The 13,702-nt window shown below is 52.9% G+C and overlaps 5 protein-coding genes across 5 annotated transcripts; 3 read left to right on the top strand and 2 right to left on the bottom strand.

Moving 5' to 3' along the window:
- Nucleotides 1-41: 41 nt before the first annotated feature.
- AYO20_08560 (hypothetical protein) lies at nucleotides 42-1,404 on the top strand (the record flags this gene model as incomplete). Its single annotated transcript, XM_022646836.1, has 5 exons — nucleotides 42-87; nucleotides 162-184; nucleotides 383-412; nucleotides 466-545; nucleotides 735-1,404. 5 exons carry the CDS (start codon nucleotides 42-44, stop codon nucleotides 1,402-1,404), a joined length of 849 nt encoding a protein of 282 aa, XP_022497172.1.
- A 258-nt stretch (nucleotides 1,405-1,662) lies between these two features.
- On the bottom strand, nucleotides 1,663-3,409 carry AYO20_08559 (hypothetical protein; the record flags this gene model as incomplete). The annotated part of the gene is made up of 4 exons (XM_022646835.1): nucleotides 1,663-2,275; nucleotides 2,329-2,901; nucleotides 2,950-3,164; nucleotides 3,227-3,409. The coding sequence occupies 4 exons, from the start codon at nucleotides 3,407-3,409 to the stop codon at nucleotides 1,663-1,665; spliced, it is 1,584 nt and encodes a 527-aa protein (XP_022497171.1).
- A 2,115-nt stretch (nucleotides 3,410-5,524) lies between these two features.
- On the top strand, nucleotides 5,525-8,225 carry AYO20_08558 (hypothetical protein; the record flags this gene model as incomplete). The annotated part of the gene is made up of 5 exons (XM_022646834.1): nucleotides 5,525-5,586; nucleotides 5,641-5,791; nucleotides 5,851-6,837; nucleotides 6,884-6,996; nucleotides 7,049-8,225. 5 exons carry the CDS (start codon nucleotides 5,525-5,527, stop codon nucleotides 8,223-8,225), a joined length of 2,490 nt encoding a protein of 829 aa, XP_022497170.1.
- Nucleotides 8,226-8,768: 543 nt separating this feature from the next.
- On the top strand, nucleotides 8,769-10,934 carry AYO20_08557 (hypothetical protein; the record flags this gene model as incomplete). The annotated part of the gene is made up of 6 exons (XM_022646833.1): nucleotides 8,769-8,904; nucleotides 8,964-9,044; nucleotides 9,137-9,240; nucleotides 9,303-9,922; nucleotides 9,984-10,169; nucleotides 10,268-10,934. The coding sequence occupies 6 exons, from the start codon at nucleotides 8,769-8,771 to the stop codon at nucleotides 10,932-10,934; spliced, it is 1,794 nt and encodes a 597-aa protein (XP_022497169.1).
- Nucleotides 10,935-12,303: 1,369 nt separating this feature from the next.
- AYO20_08556 (hypothetical protein) lies at nucleotides 12,304-13,035 on the bottom strand (the record flags this gene model as incomplete). Its single annotated transcript, XM_022646832.1, has 1 exon — nucleotides 12,304-13,035. One exon carries the CDS (start codon nucleotides 13,033-13,035, stop codon nucleotides 12,304-12,306), a length of 732 nt encoding a protein of 243 aa, XP_022497168.1.
- Between the last annotated feature and the right edge of the window lie 667 nt (nucleotides 13,036-13,702).

Here is a 13,702-nt window from a genome sequence, read left to right as displayed (position 1 = left end):
CATATATTTCTAGAATATCATCTTGTTGGACAGGAGTAGCCATGGCTCAGAAAAGAAACGTGACGTTTGCGCAGGAATTTGCGGCCGGTACGTCAACTTGAATCATACCATGCGAAGGAAAGAGAGTCGACGCTGACAGGGCTGGATGTGAATCTCTTCAGGAGCGGGAGCGGGTGTTTCGGAGGTACGTGGCCATAGTCATGGTGATGGTCTTGGTGCAAGGCGTGGTGGAAGGTGGTTCATTAGCTGAGGAACCGACTGACATGAAATGAAATGTGCTGTCGTTTAGATTTTGATCATGTGCGTACAACTACAGTACTTGTGGCAGTGCCAGGAGCATTGGACATTGGGAGAATACACGGGCTGACATGTGTACAACCAGGTACCCCCTGGACGTCGTCAAGACCAGGCTGTACGTACAGTCATCACTTGGGTCAAACATGGATCTGACTCTGCGAAAGACAGCTGCAGCGGTCAAAGAGCCTCTCGGCGGAGTCGTACCGGGGTGTGATGGACTGCTTCGCGAAGATCATCAGACATGAAGGGTATTTCTCCCATTGCACACTACACTGACGACAGTACTTACCGATCAACATGGCAGATTCCGACGCCTGTACCGTGGCATCACCGTTCCCATCCTGATGGAAACTCCAAAAAGGTTTCTCTCTATCCCCATCATCCCACGTATCAATGACGGAGGACCAGCTGACCTGACCACATGTCATTCTTTCTAGAGCAGTCAAATTCTCGTCCAACGACATCTTCACCAGACAATACCTGAGCTTCCTCGGCGCCCCGGAAATCAATCAGACCGTAGCGCTCCTCGCCGGCTCGAGCGCCGGCGCCGTGGAAGCCGTGGTGGTGACGCCGTTCGAGCTCGTCAAGGTCCGACTGCAAGACCCCTCTGTTGCGAGCAGATACAAGTCCGTGACGCGGTGCGTAGCCCACGTCGTCAAGAGCGAGGGCGTCCTCGTGCTGTACCAAGGCTTCGAGAGCACCCTGTGGCGCCACATCGTCTGGAACGCCGGGTACTTTGGGAGTATCTTCAAAGTCAAGGCGGCGCTGCCCACGCCCTCAACGGACATCGAGAAGACCCTCACGAACTTCGTCACCGGCGCAATCGGCGGCAGTTTGGGCACCGTGCTCAACACGCCCCTGGACGTGGTCAAGACGAGGATCCAGGCGTCGACCCGGACAAATGGTGCCGTGGCAAAATATAACTGGGTCTTTCCGGCGTTGATCACAGTGGCGCGCGAAGAGGGTGTTCGCGGTCTGTATAAAGGCCTGACTGCGAAGCTTCTGCGGTTCTGTCCCGGAGGAGGTATCTTGTTGGTAGCGCACAGTCAGATTCTGAACATGTTTGAGGCGTCGAACAATGCGAGGACGTTGAAGCAGGATCTGTGAGCTTGCTAGAGCGCATCATACATTATGCGGATGGATGTTCTCTTGATCTACTTACTGGAATGACTCGCGTAGTTCAACATTGGACGACTCTTGTACCTGCATTAACCACGTCAATGTCTCTATGGCTCCACCGCTCGCGAATAGACTCGAGGCTGTTCCTCACAGAATCTCATCTTTTGGGGATATGTACGTGGCTCCTTGAAAAGGACTCTTGGAGAGCAGGCCCCAGCACCAACAGATTACGCTCGAGACTATCGCTCATATGTGACCACCCTTGGCACGCATTCGACCGCCGTAGATATGGAGAATGACAATAATGCTCACAGACACGCCGACGATGGCCGCCTGCGTCCCAAAAGACCCATCAAACCCGACCTTCGCACCCCACTGGACCTGGAAATACCCGACCGAGAACCCACTGATGGCTCTGGCAAAGTTGAGCAGGGCGTTGACCTCCCCAGCAGCGATGGGGTACGCGTCCAGCAGATACGCGGTCAACGAGACAGACGCGGCCAGTGTGCCCGCCGTGTACGCGCCCCAGCCGATGATGATGGCGCTGTAGTGGAGTGTATGCTGCAGGGCCTCGCCGAGGATGACGAGGCCCGGGACCATCAGGGCGGCCGCCACGTAGTTTGTGACGAGGCGGGCTTCGGGGTCAAACACGCCTTCGTGCTTCTTGATGTAGCGATTGGCGAGCCAGTCGTTGAAGAAATGGCCCCAGATTTCTGCGAGGATGGTGCCCACCGCCGGGGTCAGACAGATTGCTCCCAGGGCGTTGGGCCCAAAGCCATATCCTCCGGCTTCTTTGGGGACGGTAAACAGGATAGAAGTTCCGATATTGATGCCGACGGCCCACATGATGTTGATGCCGCTAGAGATGTTATTAGCCTGGTAGATTCATGTTTGCAGTGGTGGTAGTCTCACAAGTAGATCATGCTCGGTATGATGATGGGTTTGAGGAAAACCCGGAAAAGTCGATGAAACGACTCCGGAATGGACAGAAAGTACCCCTTCTGGACGGTCAGTTGCCAGATGCCAACCACGCGAAAGAGTCGTTGACCACGGGCTGGCTGGTCCTCGATCGGAACCTCGCGTTTGTACCATGTTTCGTCCGAGAAGAAGACAATGAGAGTTAGATTGACACAGCAGCACGCGAAGCCCAGCCACAGACAGCCGATGTATCCACCAGTGCCGGCAATGATGAAATTTCCAAAGGGCGGGCCAAGATACGGCCCGGTCAGGAAGATAGCGGCCCAGATGCCGATCTTGCGAGCATGTTCGTGGAAGAAGAACATGTCCTTGATAAAGTTGAGGCCAATGCCCTGGACTGAGGACAGACAAAAGCCCTGCAGTGCACGAAGAGCGTAGTAGGTGTCAAAGTCATCCGTGAGGACGGTGCCCAGGGAGAAGAGGGTGCCAGCTAGCGTCGTCCAGAACAATACTGGAGCCCGGCCCCAGAAATATACGAATGGGACCCAAAAGAGGCCACCGATGGCACTGGGTACAGATTTAAGCCATGGTCCCTCGTGGCATGGGAATACTTACAGCATGAGAACATTGAGATTGTTGTTGTAGTTGACAACCGAGGGAGATAGGTTCCATTTGACGCCCTGTAAGATGATCGGAGGGATCCCCAAGGTGGACGTGAGATCACCCAAGCCAGCCGCGATGCCCAAGATCACAAGAATCATATGCTTCTTGAAGGGAGACCAATTCAAAGGGTCATTTGGATCCTCCGAGGGCTGCGGAATCAGGACTGTCTGGAGAAACCGTCAACTCTATTGAGCCTTGCTTGAGAGGGGGAAACGGGCATTGCTCTTACATGTCCATCTTTTGCCAGTTTCAAGCCAGCGAGAAGAGCACCATCAATATGGCCGGCAGTGACGTCGAGCAAGACAGCCTCATTGCCCAAGTCAATGGCCGGCCGCTCCAGATGAGTCGCTTCTGGTTCAGGGTTGCTCGAAAGCTTCTCGACGTCAACTTCACTGTCTGTCTTGGCCGTCATGGCTGCGGGGTTCAGTCAACTTTTGGTGAAGCGGGTTCGAGAGCCGAAGGATCAGCCCACGCTCGCAGGGTATAACAGGCCATATTTGTATGTCCTTCCCCAGATTGGCGACTCCATGTCCTTCTCCAGACGGGGTCAGGGGGGCAGGAAGAGGAAGGTATCCTAGCGCCCCCACCTCGTATTGCAGATTGATGTACAAGTAAAGGCCCTTCCCAAGATATCACTACTGTTGCCTGCTGAGAAGCGAGTCTGGGGTTGAGCAACCTCGCGCGAACCATTCACGCCAAGGTGAAGTATTAGAAGTGAACGGACTAGCCACTTCTGTACGAGCAATCTGTGGGTTGGCGAAGTGAAGCTGGGCCAATAAGCACAATCCTGCTTGGCTTCCTTTGTGGTCTGAGCGATCCAATAGTGAGCCGCGCCTACAAATCCCTCAATCGGGCCGGTGGGGGTGGGGGAGAGCTGGGATGTCGGTGCACGGCGTGTCGGAGCCCTTGATGGAGTACTTCTTGACATAGACTGTTGTAAGATAGGTCTAGCATCATGTCCGAAGGGGAAAGTCGAATGGGCTTGGTGGCAAGTTGGTGGTGGTAAACCTATAGACCAGCATAAAAGAGTATGTGGCATGCTTGCCACAATGACTGCCACAATGAAACAGTGAGGTCGTCGAATGGGTCCTTGAGTGTTGACAGTTTGGAACTTGGTTGTCACTTGTATTTTCCTGTTGTTTATGCATATATGAATCGTTCAAGCACGAACCAAGAGTGTCGATAGTGAAATTGGTGGTGAAACCAGGGCTGAATCCGCTGCCTTGTATCATGTCTGTGACTTCCAGTACTCAATTAACTAGTTGCTGGAGACATCTTGCTCGCACAGCACCCCAGAAGCCAGGAATCCCCTGACAAAGTAGCCACACCGACTTCCTTAGACGGCACCAGAGTTCCTGGTAGGACGACGGACTGCCACGTGACCCCCCACACATGCTGCCCGAGTAGGCAAAAAGCTACTAACCGAAGTCTTGTTAGTGCATAAAGCTGACGATGGTCATTGGCTTTGGTGGCGTAGTGGCCATACTAGCTGAACTAGCGCGTTTCCTTCTCCAATTGTCGACATTGGCAAGTCCCCGCGTCTCCCCAACTTCGACCTGCAGCAGTTGTCGCTGGGGTACGGGGATAATGGATAATTGTCCTCGAGTGCAGTCGACAGCGGCGCTCCTTTCACACGATGAATCGTGACGCTGAATCTGTGTGGCCCAGGCAGTACCCACAACATTTCGGACCAGATCACTCCTGCATATGTTCAATCACATCGCAAAACAAGAAGCAATCACTGCCAGCCAAGGAGATAGAGCGGCCCACGATAAACGGCCTCCAATGTTTAATCCTCGTAAATAGCTTGAGCCTGGGTGGTTTCCGAAACAAACGGATTCAAAACCCCGCTCCTGCATCTCTCGACCTTGGCATGAAAGGTCGGTTAGCCTTATCTGCCCTCCGCCTTCTCTGTTCCTCTTTCCTACCAGTAACCAGAGTCAACCCGCCAATAATCGACTGCGAGGCACATGGAAGTGCTTGACGGGACTGGACTCTCCGACACGGTTACGTGTGGCGTCGCAAATCGTTGTTGCTGTTAAGGCTACTGCTCTCCACTTTGTTACTGTTTCCCTCTTCTTTGCGCTCTTGATACAGGCTTCGAAAATACACCGTTGACATGCCCATCTCCCGCGGCTGATGTCTGTTCCCTTCAAAACCAAAACGATCTGATGTATTCGGCCCGCAGGTGGTTTGCAATCGCTTGTTCAAATGTCTGGAAAAGAGCGGCCGAGACACCAATGTAACCAGTGCTCGAAGGAGTTCTCGAGAAGTGAACATCTCCAACGGCATCGACAAATCCGTGAGCATTGCAATGTCCAATAACTACAACTGGAACGCTAAAATATTCCACACCAGACAACCCATTTCGTTCATACTCTTGCGGAGTGTGTTCGCAAAAATTTGCGCGAAAGTATGCACTTCCAATCCAACTACTGCTACAGCCCCGACTAAACAGTGTGCACATAGGGATGCGCTGAAGCGCCATGAGAAGAGTCATGGTATTCTCCCCCCAGTTCGTGCACACATGGGTCCAAACAGTGGGCTGGAAACCCAGACGCCCATCAGAACAGTCGCTGCATGCGATCGGTGTGCAAGGATGAAAGTACGGTGTGATGGAAAGTCTCCTTGCGGCAGATGCAGCAAGCAGAATTCGGCTTGCACTTTGGAAAGGGACCACGTCGCATTCAAGAGGTTATGTGTCGACCCATCGTTGCGTGAGCGAAGACTTTCGGGAGTGCTTGAACGGACCCGTGGAGGCTCAGAGAGTCGCGCTCAAAGGTCACAGGCCGCTGTACGTCGGGCTTCGCCTTCTTGCTTTTGTTTCGCGGCACGTCTAACACATTGGTAAAGAATGAGCATTCAACAGCTCCGGAGATCTGCATAGCCAACGACACACTTCTCCCCGCGGCGTCCGGCACTGCTGAGGATTTTCGTCTGTCAGAAACCTCGTACCCTCTCGTTAGTGAAGACCAATCTTCTCCCAAAGACCCCCCAAATTCAGATTCAGGGTGGCAAGGCAACGAGCCTTCAGTGGCTGGCACGTTTAGTCCGGCTTGGGACGACTTTTCGCTCTTTTTCGACGAACAGGGCGGACCAGGCCTCTTTCTTGACACGTCCTATGCAGCTGATCTCTTGCATCCCCAAATCAACTCTACGAACGAAAGCCCTGAGGATCATGCACAAGGCTCAGACATCTCGATTGACGACCGCGAGAGGTACGACAACTATCCCCAGCTTTATAAGCCCGACCCAAAAGGGAATCCTCTCAGAACTTCAGTCATTTGTGAATTTCTTCAAAGCAAGCAGGCTTGGGCAAAGGTAGACGACTTTGGCCAATCCCATAAAAACAATGCCAGCGTTCCCATCCCAGAAGAAGCACGGGACTCGATCATGGCAACCATTCATATCGTCCTGGCAAAAGTGCTCGATAAGGACCAGATGGGAAGAATCCCCACCACGTTCCCACCTCTGAGGACGGTTCAGACCATCTTTGATGCCTATCTCTCTCGACTTGCTGTATTCTATCCCATCACCCATCCTGGCACGTTGAATCAGGATCATACCATGCCTTACAACGGACCTGGAATGCAACTGCAGCTGCTGAGTACATTCGTGTCCGGGGCTCTGATGATCCCTGTGCCAGAGGTTCAAACCTTTGCTACTGACCTAGCAAGCATTATCCTGCAAGTCCTGTACGAGATTTTCCTGAGGGATGCGAATCAAACCAAAGACATATATCTCACCAGCACCGCGATCCTGATAACTGCATTTGGCATCTGGTCCGGCAACAAGAGACAGATGGAACTTGCAGAAGCCCTGAGAAGCTCATACACGACGGTAGATTTATAGCTCCTAGTTGTGGCATGGCTGATTATGACAACAGATGATGTCTCGACGAGGCCTTCACGAACGAGCCCAACAAAGAATACTCGAGATCAATCTCTCGGGTGTGGATTTTGAGTGGAGAGACTGGGTTATGACGGAGACACGCCGGCGGTACGTAGTATGCTCGTCAACACCCATTATGTTTCTGACACGCTCTTTCTAGATTGGCATATGTGTGGTATGTCGTCGAGCAGGAGATCAGTCTGTTCAATGGCGTCCCTACGACTTTGTCCTTTACCGAGATGCGTTGTCCGATGCCCAGCAATGAGGCTCTGTTCGCTGCTTCGACTAGCGATGTATGGAAAGACTTGCTTCAATTGCATCAACCCGAGCTCACTACGCCGACATCGTCGACGGTGGCGACATTAAAATGCCCGCATTCCCTGGCCGCCTTTCACCGGCGCTTTCTCTCTGGCAACATTTTCCAATTCCAGGACGTTGTGACTCCATTTGAGGTTCGACTGCTCCTGTGTAGTATTCAAACGCTGGTGTCACAGTATAGCCAAACCAAGAGATTTGTGCCCGAAGAAGAAGAATTCTACCCCGAGACTTGTACGATGTCTGCATCTACCGAGTATGGCCAGCTTCGACGCGAGGAGCTTCATTACCTGCTGGTCAAATGGCATCTGTTATATCGACGAGTGATGCCACATGTCACTCCTATACGTTGCGGCACCGACCTGTCGTGCATCCTGATGGCACACCTGATTGCAATGGAACTCTACGTGTCATTTGACGACGTCCAACTCTTTGCCGGAAAGGAAGGTTTTGTTGAGGGCAGGATGCTGATGCCTTCATTCAGAAGGTGGGCAAAGACTTCAGGTGCAGCACGAGCACTTCTTCATGCCGGACAAATCATGCATACTCTCAGGGTCGTTGCGGAGGGGACGGCTAGGCCATTGTGGTGGCCGTTGGCAGTGGCACGAGCTGCCTTGCTCCTTTGGGCCTACGGGATGGCTGTCCAAACCGACGAGAGCAATATCGATGACCGCGACTGTACTTCCCATCCGTCTCTCGTTAACTCTGAGCACCTCGCAGCCAAGCAGTACCAGGGTCTGGATCCAATTGATGGGGAACTCGAAGACTCGGCCCTGTTTTCTGGTTCTCTAATCGGATACTGGGACAAAGGAAAAGTGCCGTGCTTGACGGTGCCCAACGGAAGCTTCACACCTCTCCTGCAGATTTCAGAGACCCTCGAGCTCAGCATATCCCTTCTGCGCAACGGGGAGAATGTTAGCACACCTCTTTGCAGATCTGTTCGGACGTTTTTACAGGATATCCAAGGGTTGGGAGTCACTTATCCGGGGTTGTCTAAGGGTGGTACGGCGATGCAGCAATAGAGGACTGGTGCTGGTCCGGATTCTTGAGGCGTCACGGCTGATACCGATGCATTGTGATACCCATTTCTTCAAGCTCTTGCAAGAGACAGCACTGAGATATGCTTCGTAACATCGATTTATCCTGCCCACAGGGAACCACCACCTCCGGGTTCATGGGGTCACACCACCTCTATTTCATCAAAGAAGTCTCTCATGTTTTCGCACCAACCACAGATTTGGTCTTCAAGATTACACACAGATCATACCGCAATGGCTTTCGATTCCCACTTTGACAATGTCTCCATCTGAGGTAAGACTAGGCGTTCCTCCAATGTTTCCGAGTCTGCAACCACGGGCCGAAATGCACCCCCTCTCCTCCCGACACCGATTCAGGTATAGCCTGGGATCCCATTGTCCAAGATGTGGATCCATTCTGTGAAACAGACAGACACACGACACCACATGTTCTCGTCTATTATAAACCGATTCATGCTGAACACACAAGGCTCTTGTCTGTTCAGTATACCAATACCTTGTCCCCATAACCACAATATTTTGACCGAGATGGTTGTCGATATTAACAACATCTCTCTGGCCAGTCAAGACTGCGACAATGGCTGTAGAGTCGTCGACACCGACGCCCTCATCGTTGGTACAGGCCCAGCTGGTGCTTCTTTGGCATGTTTTCTAGGATCGCAAGGTAGGGAGAGTCGTCTCACTTTTACCTCTCGCATGTAGTGAATTGATGATGTGTTATAGGAATACAAGGCATCCTCGTCGCCATTGCCTCAACTACGGCCGACACCCCAAGAGCTCACATCACCAACATGGCTGCCATGGGTAGGTACTCTCCCTTGTTCTTCCGGGCTTTCAGACTAAGTCGTAATCGGAATGCCTGAGGGACATTGACCTCGAGAGAGACTGCAAGCAAGTCGCAACCCCGAACGGGAGCATGCAGCACGTGAGGTGGGCACACTCGTTTGCCGGGGAGGAGTTTGGCAGGATGTACTCATGGGGCAATGACCCGGAGCAGAAGGTGATCACCAAGTCTCCAAAATGCTTACCACTTGACGCTGATCTTGTTTCATCTTTGCAAAGGGCGACTACGAGAAAGCTAGTCCCTGTGATCCTGTCGACTTGCCACAGACACTTCTGGAGCCCATCTTGGTCCGCTACGCGACACTTCACGGGTTCAAATGCCGGTTCGATACCGAGTTCGTCTCGTTCGTCGAAGACAAGGAAACCGGTCGGATCCTGGTGTCGCTGAGGGACAAGCTTAACGGGGTCGAATTCCAGATCCGCTGTCGATATCTGTTCGGCGCGGACGGTGCTCGAAGCCGCGTGGCGACGCAGATAGATTTACCGCTGATACAGAGACCCGACAAGGGTATCGCTTACAACGTCGTGGTCAGGGCGGACATGGCTCACCTCATGGATGCGCGGATGGGCAACCTGCACTGGATCATGCAGCCGGACAAGGAACACCCGGACTGGGCGTGGATCTGCGTGGTGCGCATGGTGAAGCCGTGGGACGAATGGATGTTTGTCGTCTTCCCCGACCGCAAGGCCGCGTGGGTCGACCACAAACCCACGAACGAGCAATGGCTAGGCCGTATCAAGGAGTTTATCGGGGACGACTCTATCCCGGTCGAGATCCTCGGTGTCTCCAAGTGGCGGATCAACGACACGGTCGCCGAGCAGTACTCGAAAGGGAAAGTGTAAGTATTTATGCGAGATTTCGAAATGGTTGCTGTTATTGTTGAGCTGACACTGTCACAGATTCTGCCTGGGAGACGCTGTCCACCGACACCCACCCATGAACGGCCTTGGGTCGAATACATGCATTCAAGACGCCTTCAACCTCGGGTGGAAAGTCGCGTACGTCCTCAAAGGTCTTGCCGGGCCGGAACTACTCGAGTCATACAGCGTTGAGCGTCAGCCGGTAGGACAAGGTGTGGTTGCTCGGTAAGTCCATCTTCCCGCTTCTAGCTTCCAGCGACCTTTCTGGATCGATCGCTACAAAAAAAAAAGGAACAAGTTGCCAATTGATTTGAGCAAAACAGGGCAAACCAAGGATTCAACGACTATGGCCCACTGTGGGACAACCTGGGCATTTTGGAGGACGACGTCGAGAAGCGCAAGGAAATCTGGCACGAGTTCGCGCAGGATTCCCCCCAGGGTCGCCGCCGTCGACAAGTCTTCCAGAAGACCCTGCACGCGACGAAATCCGAGATCCAGGGTCTGGGCATCGAGATGAACCAGAGATACACGGCCCCTCACGCGGCAGTGTACACGGACGACGAGGAGTGCCAATCCCCACCGGCGTTCGCCAAAGACCCCATCCGCCACTACGAGCCGTCGACGTACCCCGGGTGTCGCGTCCCGCACGCGTGGCTGACGACGCTCGTGCCGGGGAAGAAGATCTCGACGATCGACCTGTGCGGCAAAGGCCGGTTCACGATCTTCACCGGCATCGGCGGACGAGAGGCGTGGCGCGGCGCGGCGGAACGAGTTCGGCGGGAGCTGAAGACGCCCATTGACGTCTTTGTCATCGGCCACAGACAGGACTTTGAGGATGTCTATATGGACTGGGCGCAGCTCAGGGGCGTGGAGGAGGACGGGGCCGTGCTCGTCAGGCCAGACCGGTTCGTCGCGTGGAGGAGCCAGAACGTCCCGGACGATTGTGGCGGCAGGTTGGTCAGGGTGTTGCGCCGTGTTTTGCGTCTTTAGGTCGTCGATATTGGTGAAATACAAATACAATACAATACAATATATCAGGAAACAGGGAGCTAAACTTGTCTTTTTTACCACTTGTTTATCGCTTATATGGAGGTGATTGAGTCTGCTTCTTCGCATGGGCGACATATCTCGATCGAGGCGGTCATTATACGCTGTCCTCGGTACCATAGACTCTACACTCAATACCTAGTAAACTGCTTCTTGCTCCTTACCGAGTACTCCGTATACCCGGGCCACCCTAACTTGCCGGTACAAATCGCTCCCGGTTAGGGATTTGCTGGACTATCGGTAGTAGTACTACCGCATGAGGAAAGGAACTCGAACAGGCCGGGTTGGGCTGTACAAGTAATTGTACTCGTACCTCGTACTTGGTACTCGTATCTGTATCTGTACGGCACTGTCGTGTGATACCTAGATACCTATCTACACAAGATAACCTTGGCAGGAACACGGAGGTGTAGGTGGGAAAGGTCTACAAGGATAGGGACAAGTATCGCGTGGCCGGACTACAAATTACCAACTACCAAGGTAGGTAGGTGGGTGGGTAAGTGGACAAGCGAATGTGTTTTTTCTCATCGTGGATGGTTGTTCCAAGTACTCGGTAGAGGTGTCGCGAAAACTACTTACTTGCCTGTGTAGGACTAGTTACCGTATGTGATATCGTCATGTGGGGAGACATGGATGTTCATTTTAGTACGAGGTATACCCATGTAATATCAACCTATGCCCTACATATGCCTGGATGAGGTAATAGGTATCCGACCCGTACCATGTGTGTATGTATGTATGGATGTATGGATGTATGTGATACTAGGTAAAACGCACACACGGCTGCTGACTGCTACTGTAGCTCCCAAGTGGGGGGGTTGAGATTGAGTACCGAGGCCACCTGGGCAGGTGATACACAAGCAAGTCTCACGAACTCGGGAGTGGTCCCCGTCTACACAGTGGTCGTATTCGTACCCGATACCGTACCCGGAAGTATACCCCGAACAGCGGTAGCGGACTGACTGGTTCTCTCTAATTGAACATGCTTCCTTTTTGGATCCGTCATCTGTCGCCGCTTCTCCATGGCAGCTTATGGGGTTTGAGCTAGCTTTGCACCCCCAGATGTACCCGAGTAAGGCGTCTGGTGAAGCAGCTGACAGGACCTGTGGCTTGGTGCGAGAGAGTTGACGACAGCCTAAAAGAGGCGTGATAGACCAAGTGACCACAGGAGATGTCTTGCGTCCTGCTCGGCGGTTCTTCTTGCTACCTTCCAACCTCTAAACTCGCGAACCAAGTGCATGAAATATTGGGTTCGTTGTGTGGTGATAGGTCGATTAACATCCCTCAGGGAGAGAGTGCGCAAGACTCTCCTTCACAACTTGAGCAGGCGCATGACATCGTTGTGAAAGTCCTGCATGCAAGTGTATCCACGCTCCCAGCACTTGGTTATGACCGGGCCCAAGGCCATGCCCTCTACAGACCTGAGGTCTGCGGGCTCTGGCCATCGTTGGTCTGAGAAGTAATCGTAATCAAAGACCTCCCACTTCTCGATAGAGTACAGGATACAGCCAATACCAATTATGTCGATCCAAAAGTCGTGCTGCGGCGGCGGGCATTCCCCGGGGTAGACGATGGCTTGGGTGAAGTCGCCGACTTTGGGCATCCCGTGGTGGACGAGGACGTTGTCCGTGTTGATGTCCTGGATCAGCACGTGGCGCGAGTAGATATACAGCCACGTCGTTGACAGGCGTCGAATCATTTCGAAGCGGTGAGCGTCGCTGGGTTTGGGTTGCGCCGTGATGTAGGCGCACAGATCGCCGCCGTCCGCATACTCTAGCTTCAGCCCTCCTGTCTCTTCGTCTGGGCAGCCAAAGAATTTCAGGATTCCCTCATGCGGGCCGAGAAGTTCATAGATGCGTCTCTCATTGTCGACGAGTCCGCGAAAGTGTTGGTTCCCGGAGAGGTCTCCTGGATAAGATTTGGGTCGTTTGAGGACGAGACTTTTATCGTCGAGCTGGTAGACATCTGCGGCGTAGCCAGACGCCAAGTATCGACCCGCCGGTGGTACTATATATGACCCATCGATAGATGAAAATAAAGGCATGGTGAAGCTAGTAAGAGACGCAAGCTCATAGGAATGGTGGTTTGTGAAGTTGAAAAAGGGGTGACAATATTTTTCAGTAGATGCTCCAGAAAGAATTCGAAACGCGACAGTGATTCGCGTGGTCATGTGATATAGGGGGTGGCTTTGTGTAACCTCACGGAGGGATTGCAGGAATCAAGGGTGAAGAACAGCGTGGCAAGAGAGGCCGACAGTCACTACATCGCCTTGGAAGCACGGCCAGTTACGTCTGGAGTGTGATATAAGTAGTCGATGGATGGCTGAACAACCACAAAATCAAGTCAACAGACATACCTGTTTACCATCTGTAACGTGTTCAGGTAGGTACCCGCGCGTCGGTGGGGATGTCCCTATCATGTCGTACAGTCAGTCAGTCACATTGGCAAGCCAACTGACCAACCAGAGATTCAATGGTGAGACCATTCACGACACAAAGTGTCTCGCAACCCTGCAAGCCCTCCATTTATATAAATGAGTGTCGGTGTGGCTAGAAATGAGCATCCAGCCAGGAAAATTTCTCGAGTAAGCAGGGCAGCGACGCTGCGCTTCTCTCTGCCCAAGATAAACGCGAGGCTGTGTTTTCGCTTAAAGAACCCTCTTTTCCTCTCAGTCAATGTGGATGTCAAACCAGATCATGTCGGCGCCGTCC

Source organism: Fonsecaea nubica, assembly GCF_001646965.1.
Source record: "Fonsecaea nubica strain CBS 269.64 chromosome Unknown Scaff69, whole genome shotgun sequence".
NCBI lineage: Eukaryota > Fungi > Ascomycota > Eurotiomycetes > Chaetothyriales > Herpotrichiellaceae > Fonsecaea > Fonsecaea nubica.
Note: the sequence above shows the minus strand (reverse complement) of the source record. Positions and strands in the feature narration are given on the sequence as shown.